This window comes from Drosophila busckii, chromosome 2R (genome assembly GCF_011750605.1).
Source record: "Drosophila busckii strain San Diego stock center, stock number 13000-0081.31 chromosome 2R, ASM1175060v1, whole genome shotgun sequence".
Lineage (NCBI taxonomy): Eukaryota > Metazoa > Arthropoda > Insecta > Diptera > Drosophilidae > Drosophila > Drosophila busckii.
The window spans coordinates 21050836-21061934 of NC_046605.1; the positions used below are offsets into that span (position 1 = coordinate 21050836).

Consider the following 11099-nt stretch of genomic DNA (forward strand, 5'->3'; position numbering starts at 1 on the left):
GGCCTTCGGCGAGTTAACTTATCGAGCAACCGAAAGCACTATACGTATGTATATATTTTTCCAAAAGGAAGCAAATTGTGTGATGTAGCGAAGGGTAGGGGTGGGGGGAGGGGGGGGGGGTTGCTCTATAATTTTAAAAATTAACTTTAACTAAGTAATTAAAATATGTACCAAGGTAGCACAAAATCCACGTGTAGAAATAAATTACCACGATACGACGGCAAACACTACTCGGAAGACACTGAAATGCGCGAAAGCTTTAATATTCAGAAGCGCCTGGTTTTAAAAATAAACTTACTCTCGTATATATTCGGAATACACAAAAAATTTTCTTAAAGGCAAAAGCATTAAAATGTGTGGCCAGCGGAAATCAAAAACACATATTGCAAATATTGCACCCTAGTTTATGTGCTTCCACACACAAATGCACAAACATATGAATAATATATACATATGTATGGTATGTAAATACATATGTGTACACACATATGTACGTAACTTTGCATATAGTCTAAATTTTATACACTTTCACATTTTTATGAAAATTGGCAGATGAATGGTGCCATCTATCTACACATCGCTCATTTACTAGAAGAGTGACATAAGTCGACAACACGATTTTTGAATTATCGGTGCAGAAATATTCGTTAGATTTAAGAATTTCATCATTCTATCTTTAATACACAGAACATGAGAAGCGCTCTCCTAGAAGACAGTCGACACCTAAAAACTTTAAATTGAATTTTTCTACGTAAATGAGTATGTAGTGTAGTGTATGGTGTATGTATTTCTGGTCAGCAGGACAAACTGAGTCAGTGATGTCTGTATGAGCAACAGTATTTTAAAGACTAAAAGAGGGACACCAAATGCAGAAAATTTAAAAATTTAATCAATGCCTACAATTGTGAACGATCCCCTAATCAAAGTGGATACCAAAGTCGGATGCACACAACTCTAATTACTGCTAGCTAAATTTGTATACACTTTGACATTTTTGTAAAAAATGGAAAAGGGTGTCATAGAGCTATGCAAAAGTATGTAACAGGGAAAAGGAGGCTGACAACATAGTACTATACATCTTGTCAGCTCGACGAGCTGAGTCATATAGCAACATGTCGTCTGTCCTCTGATTATTGAGCAACTGTTTTCAGAACTATAAGACATAAGAGCAACCTTTGGTAAATAAGGGCTTAAGCAACCGAAGCTTTTATTTTTTTTTTTTTATTTCTTTATTTTCAGCATAGTTAATAACTTAGGAATATTCACATTTCAATTTTTATATAGACAGCGGTGCACGTGCTGAGCGCCATCAACGTCGCTGACGTACAGGTAACAGCTGTGACGCAGTTAGCTTTATTGTTGTGTTGTGAGTGCAGCGTGTGTTTTGCTGCGATACTAGTCAAGTGTAATTAATGTGGTGGGACCAACTTACTGTCCATTGTTATATAATCTAAATACATGATTTGGCCCAAGATTGCTGTAGTGTTTAACAAAAATAGTATTGTAATTTTTTATCAATTTATCATAAGTGAATCCAAAATTTAATTTTCACAACTGGCATTAAAAACCGTAATACTATAAGTAATATACTGCAGATCAAAATTATTTTATTGCTTACTTGAAAGAAATTTTGACTCTCCACGTTGGATGCGAGAAATTCTTGTGCGAGAAGCTCATTTTGACAATATTTCACATGTTTATCGAAATCACGTTCCAGTCGTAAGAAAGTCTTTGCTACCATGCTAGGTTGATTGCTATAACATTTGAGTCCCTCTTTAAGTACCCTTTAAAGTAGAAATATAATGATTGTCTCAAACAAATCTTTTCAAATACCTTATAAACTCTCTTACATATTATGAAACTCAGCAATTTGTAAAAAATTACAAAAAATAACATCCTTATTGTCGCGCACATATCTGGGTGTTGTTGACTCATCTACAGACTTAATGTAATTGTCCACTACATGTTGCAAGTCTCTGGAGAATTCCTCTTCGGTTTCTATAAGCTCTCGAACGATAGTGCTATAGAGGAGAGGAAAGCATAGTTATTTTTAATTTATTAAACAATTTTTTTTTTCTACTTTTTTTTAAATTCATAATCTATTTTGCCGTTCTCCTGTCCATTCAGGGAAAAGTTAGTTGTATTGATTTCAAGTATTTCCATTGGCACTAGACCTTCTTTTGGAATTTTTTGACCATCAAATACGCGCACAAAGCATCTGAAACCGTTAACAATTTAATATTCATATAACAATTTCATTGTTAAATATTTACACACCTTTTTGCACCCAAAGTTGTGTCAGTGTTAATAAGCTCAACTAAGTCCCCGCGGGAGACGCTTATAGCATCCGTCGTCTGAGCTTTATAATCTTGATTCACAAATACAACATCTAAACTCTGAAAGGGGAAAGTTATTAAATTTCTTTTGAGTAAGAGATACATTTGCACATGTTAATGCAAATTAGGACTATATGTCATCAATACACAGACATATGGTGTGTACAAATATACAGATGTATGTATGTCTGCTATGCTATAGGTTAAGAATATAAATAAGATTTGTTCTTTAGCTTGTTTCGCACTCGTGCCAATACCGCCCGCATGAGTATTTGCACACAAATGCGTACGTATGTATGTTATGTTAGTATGTATTTAACTCGTAACTGAAATACATATATATATGTGTATGTATAAATAAAGTGATATATGTGTATGTATATATATAGTATGTATATACATATGTATGTACATATGTACTTACCGTATCCATAACTGCTCTTTATTTGTATTTTATAACATTCTCTGTTTTTAAATTAACTATTCATTTCGATTAACTCCCATAGTATTTACAAATTCGTCACTGGCAATTAACAATATTTGCAATTTTTCGTAATTAATTAACATTTATATTGCGCAACATTGGCTAAACGAGATTTCTAGCTGCACATACTACAACGCGCGTAAACATATTAAATAATTAATTAGACAAGACTCTTTAAAGTGCAGTAAATCGTTGAGTCATTGGCTATTTATGATATCTTTTCTCGCACAAATGTATTTACGTTGCTTTTGAATAATTCCAATTCCTTATGCTTTGGACTGCACCTTTACAACTTTGCAACTGAACAAAAACTACTGATCGATATTCGCTGATCACAACAAACGTTTTCTCTGAAAAAATACAAAATAGAAAATAATTTACAATTTAAAAATAATGCACATGCATACACACATACCTAGAAGTGTATGTAAGAACGTGAGTGTTTTATACACATACGTATATGTATTTAGGTTCATAGAAGATAGAAATGTACATACGTACGTACGTATGTATGTATATAGGTTCATATTGGCATGAACATGCCTCAGTGTAAATTAAAAAATTAAATTAAAATTAAAAAAAAAGCATAAATAAATACATACATTTATTTAGTAGGGCTTGTGCATAATATAAAATCATAAATAAATACTGTAAGTCCTTCAAATAAAATTCGAATATTAATATCTTCAATTGATTATTCTTTATTTTTTGCCTTTGAGAATGTTATTTAGGTAAGGGAATAGTTTTATCAGTATCTTTTTGAATGCGTACGAAAATAAAAAGTATGTTTGATTGCTAATCCACAATCATATTTATGATATATCAGAACCGACGTCTGTTAATTGAAAATTTAAGGTATGCTGAGTCATTCAGATAGCTTTTTAGACATATACATTACATTTTATGTATGTTTGTACGTACATAAATACATAGTATGTATGTATTTTGATGCATAAATTCACTAATCGCAGGGAAGTTGTGGTTTTGAACACAATTTTATTAAGCCAACCCATTTTTATTGTTTTAAGCACATTACGAAAAATATGTACATATGTATGTAACTTTTGGATATTTGTAATTTGCGGGTGTCTACTGTATATACGCTCATACATATGTACTTATAAGCATTGAGAAAAATAAAAATAGTGTGATTAGAGAAAAATAAATTTTAACATATATATGTACATAAGAACATAGCTTTACCCTATCTCAAACACTTCGGAGTCGAGCTGTCAGTTGATTTCTGAGAAGTACAAGGCTGATTATAAAACTAATACGGTGTTATTTCAGATGTGCATAATGCATATCTGATACACTTCACTTTAATTTACAATGAATACAAAAATAGAATGAAAGAATATAATTAAGTTGACCGAGATAGCACTGCATATGTACATTAGCAAGAATACTAACATACACGCGAGCTTTTAGTATTATATTAATTTTAGACAGAGCATAAACTGAAATAAAATTAAAAACTACACAAAACAATTCATTTATACATACATTTGTACCGTTATTTAAAACCATATAAATTATATTCGAGTTGTGTATGCGCGCCCACATTTTGGTTCGATAAGCATTCTATCGATATTCAGTCCAGCACAAAGGCGTGTTTGATGGCTTACTTAAAAGCTGTTGACAAAAGCTTTCTTATCATTTGTATTGATTTACTTTGTCAGTATCATAAGAACATATTAAGGAAACAAAAGTTCTAGTAGGTATAACACTGTTAAGTTATTAAATGAAATTCATAAAAAATTTGATAACAACACGATAGTACATGATTGTATATTTAATAATTGTATGTAAATTTAATATATACGCACATTCAATATTAATTAATATCAATATCAATTAATGTAACCAATTAATTACCGCAACCGAATTTCAAAGTGTGTTAAATCAACTTTCCAGATCTGCAACTCACATCAGCAAGCAATCAGCATTGAAATATTGATTTATTCTGCATGCCAATTTATACAAAAAAAAAATAACATCAGTGAAAACTGAAAATTAATGTGCCTATTTTATGGTAGTCTTAATTCACCAAAAATCCGTTAAACTTATAGTTGTAATTCTTCGGCTTTAAAGCAGTTAAAGAAATTCGATTTCTATCTTCCCAATAGCTGCACCCATTTTACATTTTTAGCCATGGCAGAAGGTGACCATAATGAATGTAACGAGCGGTAAGAGCACTGTTGAGGACAACAAAATCAAATAAAGTCAAATGCATAATCTCTAACGTATTATTTTGCAGAACAAAGCTACCAACAGCATCAATCTCACGAAAAAAAGTTAGCGTCTGGTCAATTCTTAAAAATTGCATTGGCAAAGACCTGAGTAAAATAACAATGCCAGTTGTTCTTAATGAACCCTTGAGCTTCCTTCAAAGGTTATGTGAATATATGGAATATGCAGAGCTCTTGACTCGGGCGTCGCAAGAAGATAACCCAGCCGATCGCATGAAATATGTTGCAGGTAAGTATATTTTTAACCCTCTGACGGATTTCAGCAACAAAAAATATGTCTGTAAATTTTAAACCAATGTAACAATCTGATCGAAATAAGTCTTAAAAAACAAACAAGACCTTAATTGGGGAATTAATTAATTAATTTTGAGCAAAGTCGATGACAATCCAAGAACCTTTCCGTCAATCCGCGGGTTAAAAAAAAAAGATTGAATTATTTTTGAATATGTACATAAATTCCACAGCGTTTGCCGTTTCTGCTCTGGCTTCTAATTGGGATCGACTGGGAAAACCGTTTAACCCATTGCTCGGAGAAACATACGAGCTGGAAAAGAATAATTTTTGGATAATTTGTGAGCAGGTGTCTCACCATCCACCAGTATCTGCCTTTCATGCAGAGTCGCCTGATTATAAGTTTTATGGTGCAATTTATCCACAGATTAAAATCTGCGGTAAAAGCATTGAAGTTCATCCAAATGGCACTGTCACAGTTGAATTTCCCAAGTATGTCAAAAGCGTCACTTTTGATGACATTTCAATAATTTGTGTAATTTGTCCACTTTAGATGGAAAGAAACATACACCTGGAGTAATGTTAATTGCTGCGTGCACAATATAATTGTTGGAAAACTGTGGATAGAACAACACGGTGTTATGGAGATCACAAATCATACTAGTGGATATGTTGCTACCTTAACATTCAAATCGTCGACATCTTCAACCAAAAATCTTCACAGAGTAGAGGGCTTCGTAAAAGATATAAGGTATAAAATTGTATATTGTATGTACATATATATTACGCTTATGTATCATTGCAGCAAGAAAAATATATATTTCCTCTATGGAAAATGGACACAGTATATGTATGCTTGCCCTTATGAAAAATATGACCAGCATGTGCAGAATGAATGCAAAATGAAGGAAGATAGGGACTCTGCAGCATTACCAGATGGCACACAAAGAAAAATGTTTTCGAAATTAAATAGCTTTAAGCTAAACTCGTTTCGCAGTTTATCTTTACAGGACGTAAGTAACCAAAAAAAAAATTAAGCAAGTAACAATTTTTTTATATACATATTTTTTTCATTATTTTATGACAGAATACAAATTACCCACCATCCGAAACGGAAAGCAATATTTCCAGAAGTGAATCGACTAATTCACTTGACTTACCACATTCTACATTATTATGGCGCTGCAAGCCGCGGCCAGAGAATAGCAGCGAGGTATTACATTCATAATCTTCAAATTAAAAAGCCAATTAACAACATCGTGTTTCTTTTTTTATATATTTGTAGTATTATCATTTTACAAACTTTGCATTACAATTGAATGCAAGGAATTCAACAATGACACCACCAGATAAACTTTGTCCCACCGATGCCAGATTGCGTCCAGATATATTATGCTTAGAGAATGGAGATTTAGATGGAGCATCAAAGGAAAAAACTCGACTAGAAGAAAAACAAAGAGATTCTAGAAAACAGCATAAGCACATAAATGGAGTCGACTTAAATCCTCGGTAATTAAATACAAATAATCAGAAAAAAATTTCACCACTAGCGCATTTATAATTTCAACAGATGGTTCAAGAAGGAACACAGTCCCTATACAAATAGCGATGTCTGGATATATACCGGCAACTATTGGGATCGCAATTATGAATACACAGCCACGATATTTTAGATATTGATATACATAAATATATATTGATTTATATAAATATACATAAGTTCCGATGCACACAAAATTTTACATTAGCTGTTCAGATATTAAGAAATATATCCTACGATGATTGTAATTATATAAGTACACGTAGTATTATATTTAGTATGTGTTTGTCAATATGCGATAATATCCACAATCGCACAATATTTGTTTTGTTTTGCAACATTTTTAGTCATTGTTCTTCAATGAACATAATAACAGTTGGAAATTTAGATGAAGAAAATGCTTAGTTATTAGTTGCGCTGATGCTTGTGCTTCCTGCAATAATAGATGAAATTTATGTTTTAAATAATTTGTAAAATAAGATACCAAACTTTAAGATTTTCACAATAGAAAGCAATCCGTAAAGCCATGTTATTCGAGTCATACGGATAATTTTATGAAAATACGAAAATAAATTAATTAAAGAACTTCGGTTTAACATAATTGTTTCTAGGCTTTAATTTTAATTTTATTTGTGTCAGCCAATTTATACAAATAAATAAGTATGCAATAAAGTGTTATTATAGAGTATATAAATTATAAAATTTGTTTTATTTCAGTAAAGCCACTACTCATAGGCAAGCAAAACCAATTTTAGCTAACCTAATCTAAAGACTTGAGATTCTACTGAAAGGATATGCAAAATACGCACTCTAAGCAAATAAAAAAATGTGAATTTTTTATACATACATATGCACATAAAGATATGTATATAAATGTATAGCACATATGTTTGTATTTCGATTTAAAAGTTAAGATTAAAAATTAGTATGAGTTTAACTTATTTCGGCTGAATCATTTATATTTTTTGGCGTCCTTAAAATTATTTGTTACATACGTCCGACGTGATTACAAAATAAGTGTCAATTCAAAAAGATTAAATACAATAATTACACGTTTATTTATAGGTACGAGTTTCGCTTAAATAATACATTGGTTATTGTAAAATTGAAAATGCATACAATTTGACGTTCAACGATAAGTTGTTTTACATATTCAAGCATACGGTGGAGATAACCCAGATAAATCAGTATACATTCGTTATGTTTTTTTTTACAGTTGTATTTGAGATACGTTTGGAGATTTACAAAGTGCTGGCTTCGATATGTGGAATATTGTGTAGGCCGGAATCTGGATTTGACCAATAATAATTAGGCGCACCTTGGCTAAAGCAGTATTTCATATTTAGAGGCTCTGCACCATCTACGTAGTACATAAGATAAAAATTGCACATTTCATCTTCACCTGTTGGCCTGTTAAAGTAAAGAAATTCGAAAAATTACATAAATAATTATCTTCAATGCTGATGATCATACCCGATTTCTGTTATACGGTGGCGAGTGCTCTTCATAGTACATCTTGCAGCGACATAGTCTCCAGTTGATATTGGCAAAGGATTTTCCACATTATAAAACATTTGTGGTGTTAGTGGGTCTCTCTTTCCAAGAAGCATCCATTCCTGAACGCCTTGAGCATTTGCCCGCACTCTATACCCCGACACTACTTTGCCTAATCCATGAGTGTGTGTCCGGTAAGCAAATGGATGTATTGTTTTATTCTCAGTTATTTCGCAAGCAGCTTCCATATGCTCAGTTTTCATCGGTGGAATAATTCCATCAGTGCCCAAAAGTAGTGTTCCGGCTAATTTCCTTAAGCTGCAAATATGTTTATGTTATGGTTTTCATTACTAAAACTTTATAGGAAGCCAATGCATTACACTTACGGTCGCTCTGTGTAATGTAAAAATATGCCGGAATCATCTGTTCCTCCAGCTACAAATGATTTTAAGGTAGTTTTATTAAAAAATACATTTGTAATCAAAATAATTACATTTGAATTTGTCCACATGAGCATAATGCACTTGTAGTACCAAATATTTTGTTGGCGAGTCCTTTCCAACCTTAAAACCAACTCCTGGTGGTAAATCTAACTTTGGTGCATCTCTTGCCCAGGCGTACAAAATCTGATAAAATAAACAAATTAATTCCTTTTCGCAATGCGTGTTTTAAAAGAATAAAAGTAAAACTAACTTGTGAGTGTGAATGGGGACCGCATGGACTAGCTGTTTCTTCCTCAGTTGACTTGGCCATTTCACCGCAATTCCTGAAAGTTTATATAATCGAAACATCATAAATAATTTTGGTTCACAATTCAATTAGTTCATTATATTATTTTATATATTATACATTATTTTTTCATAACCCACCACGTCATTTTAGTTGTGCCTGGTTCGCCACATCCATAAAGTAACATATGGTGAGCTGTATTCATGGTTGCATTGGGCCTATATCCAACTGGTGATGAATGAAATTTATCATTACTTAAACGTATGCAAAATAATAAATAACAAAAACGCATTAGGGTTGACTAGGGCATCGCAGCACGCAGTAACATACACATACACAAAAAACAGAGTCATTCGTATTTATTTAACGTGGCATGTCCCAACCACGATGCATGTAAAACCACGATGCATTGCACAATGTGTTTGGAACAAAGCGTCAAACTAAAGCATTCAGGAGTTGTATCCCCGTTGGTACCAATTTAATTCCATATTTGTCGGATAAGAAATCCCTTTTGGTTTAAGGTGCGGTGTATCTAGTACCGCTGCTTTGACCCATATATTGGGTCACAGCGCCCTGCTGTCCATATAGAAAATGTACTATTTGAATTTCCGAAGTTATTCATTCGACAACATTCGACGGTCGAAAAAATGATTAAAGCCTGTGTGTGGTAAATAATAAGTCTTTTAATTTGCGAGATGGGAGCAAATAGAAATAAAAGTACTGTTTTGGAAATAGAAGAACCTACATATCGAATTTTATTTCTCTAGCTGTTATGGTCTCTGAAAAAAAAAAATGTCTTGCTAATCAATAATACACATATATGTACCTTAGAAGTCTGCCACGACTCCTTCTCCCTGTTGCCCCATTTGCAACTTCAATATACTAATACATATATCCATTTCCATTTCTTAAAAAATTGGAAAAAGTGTTTAAAAACATACCAATATAATATGAGGTAGTTGGATCAACTTTGATGGGGGTACACAGGTAAAGATCCGGCTATAAATAAAGCGTATTAGCAAAATTATGTTCATTAAGAAACTAGGCGACGAAAATAAATATTTGTGCTATTATGCACAATAATACTATTAACATAACATGGATCATTAAAAAAACATCTTTTGTTATCCATTAAGCAACAAGTGCTAAAAAGCCATTTTTTCATTGCTTCGTTAGTCAAAATATATACTGTGAACAAAACAGCTGTTCCATTCGCATCTTTTTCACTTGTCGCTTAACGTACATACACACTGACATCAGTTCATATGTATATACAAGTGTGTGTAATTTTGTAAATTTTCAAATATTGTTTGGAATCTAATATATAAATTTTAATTTATACTTATCAATCGCCTGTAGGGAAACAACTTTTTTAATCTCTATACATGCATGGAATTCTCACATGCGTACATACATGACCTACGTGTGTACAGCATTTATATACATACATATATATACATATGTATGTATTTACTATATATAGATAGATGTGTGTACGTATGTATGCAAAAAAATTTCTTACAGTTTTTGGAGAAACTGAAGGCATCAGAAATGGAAACGATCCAATATCATCCTCGGCAATATTAATTTCATTTCGATGGTTATTATAATCTTCTACCAACCCATTTGAAGTTAATGTATTCCAGAGTAATATGTAGATATATGAGATCCGAAACAATAGTGTCATTTTGGCATGTATTTTTTCTTAATGTTTTTATAAAGTAAAGTTGTAATAATACACTATTCACTCTGCTATTACACAAAAACAATTCCACGTAGAAATTTTGTACAATATGTTACTTTTCCTGGTGATGGAATGTTATTGATTCTGTTATATCGATAGTCAAATGTGTTCTATTTCGATCAGAAATACTCGATGACTCGATATTTTACTACGACGTTACACTATTGTTTGCTACTAATTTGTTAAATGCCGTTTTCTGTATTCAAAAAATTAAATAATCGTTTTGAAATTGTGTTTGATGATGTGTTATCAAGTATTTGTGTACATTCGCTTATATGCGTATCTGCGT

At 32.2% G+C, this 11099-nt stretch overlaps 2 protein-coding genes across 4 annotated transcripts in view; one reads left to right on the forward strand and one right to left on the reverse strand.

Moving 5' to 3' along the window:
* The window catches only part of LOC108596045 (oxysterol-binding protein-related protein 2), a 28689-nt gene extending 21016 nt beyond the window's left edge, over positions 1-7673 (forward strand). The window contains exons 1-9 of one of the 3 annotated variants that reach the window (XM_017981428.2): positions 4517-4537; positions 4950-5009; positions 5081-5301; positions 5537-5795; positions 5857-6054; positions 6109-6316; positions 6391-6516; positions 6589-6812; positions 6874-7673. In XM_017981428.2, coding sequence (XP_017836917.1) covers positions 4975-5009; positions 5081-5301; positions 5537-5795; positions 5857-6054; positions 6109-6316; positions 6391-6516; positions 6589-6812; positions 6874-6976 — 1374 coding nt within the window. In that variant the 5' untranslated portion in view covers positions 4517-4537; positions 4950-4974 and the 3' untranslated portion in view covers positions 6977-7673. Of the gene's footprint in view, positions 1-4516; positions 4542-4949; positions 5010-5080; positions 5302-5536; positions 5796-5856; positions 6055-6108; positions 6317-6390; positions 6517-6588; positions 6813-6873 lie in introns of those variants that run through there. The other 2 variants (XM_017981430.2, XM_017981427.2) reach the window with 2 other exon arrangements.
* Positions 7674-8046: 373 nt separating this feature from the next.
* Positions 8047-10850, reverse strand: LOC108596047 (peptidylglycine alpha-hydroxylating monooxygenase). Its single transcript, XM_017981433.2, has 8 exons — positions 10589-10850; positions 10008-10065; positions 9207-9294; positions 9031-9103; positions 8831-8963; positions 8724-8772; positions 8317-8655; positions 8047-8253 (listed from the first exon to the last, which is right to left on the reverse strand). The coding sequence occupies exons 1-8, from the start codon at positions 10751-10753 to the stop codon at positions 8085-8087; spliced, it is 1074 nt and encodes a 357-aa protein (XP_017836922.1). The 5' UTR covers positions 10754-10850; the 3' UTR covers positions 8047-8084.
* Positions 10851-11099: the final 249 nt, after the last annotated feature.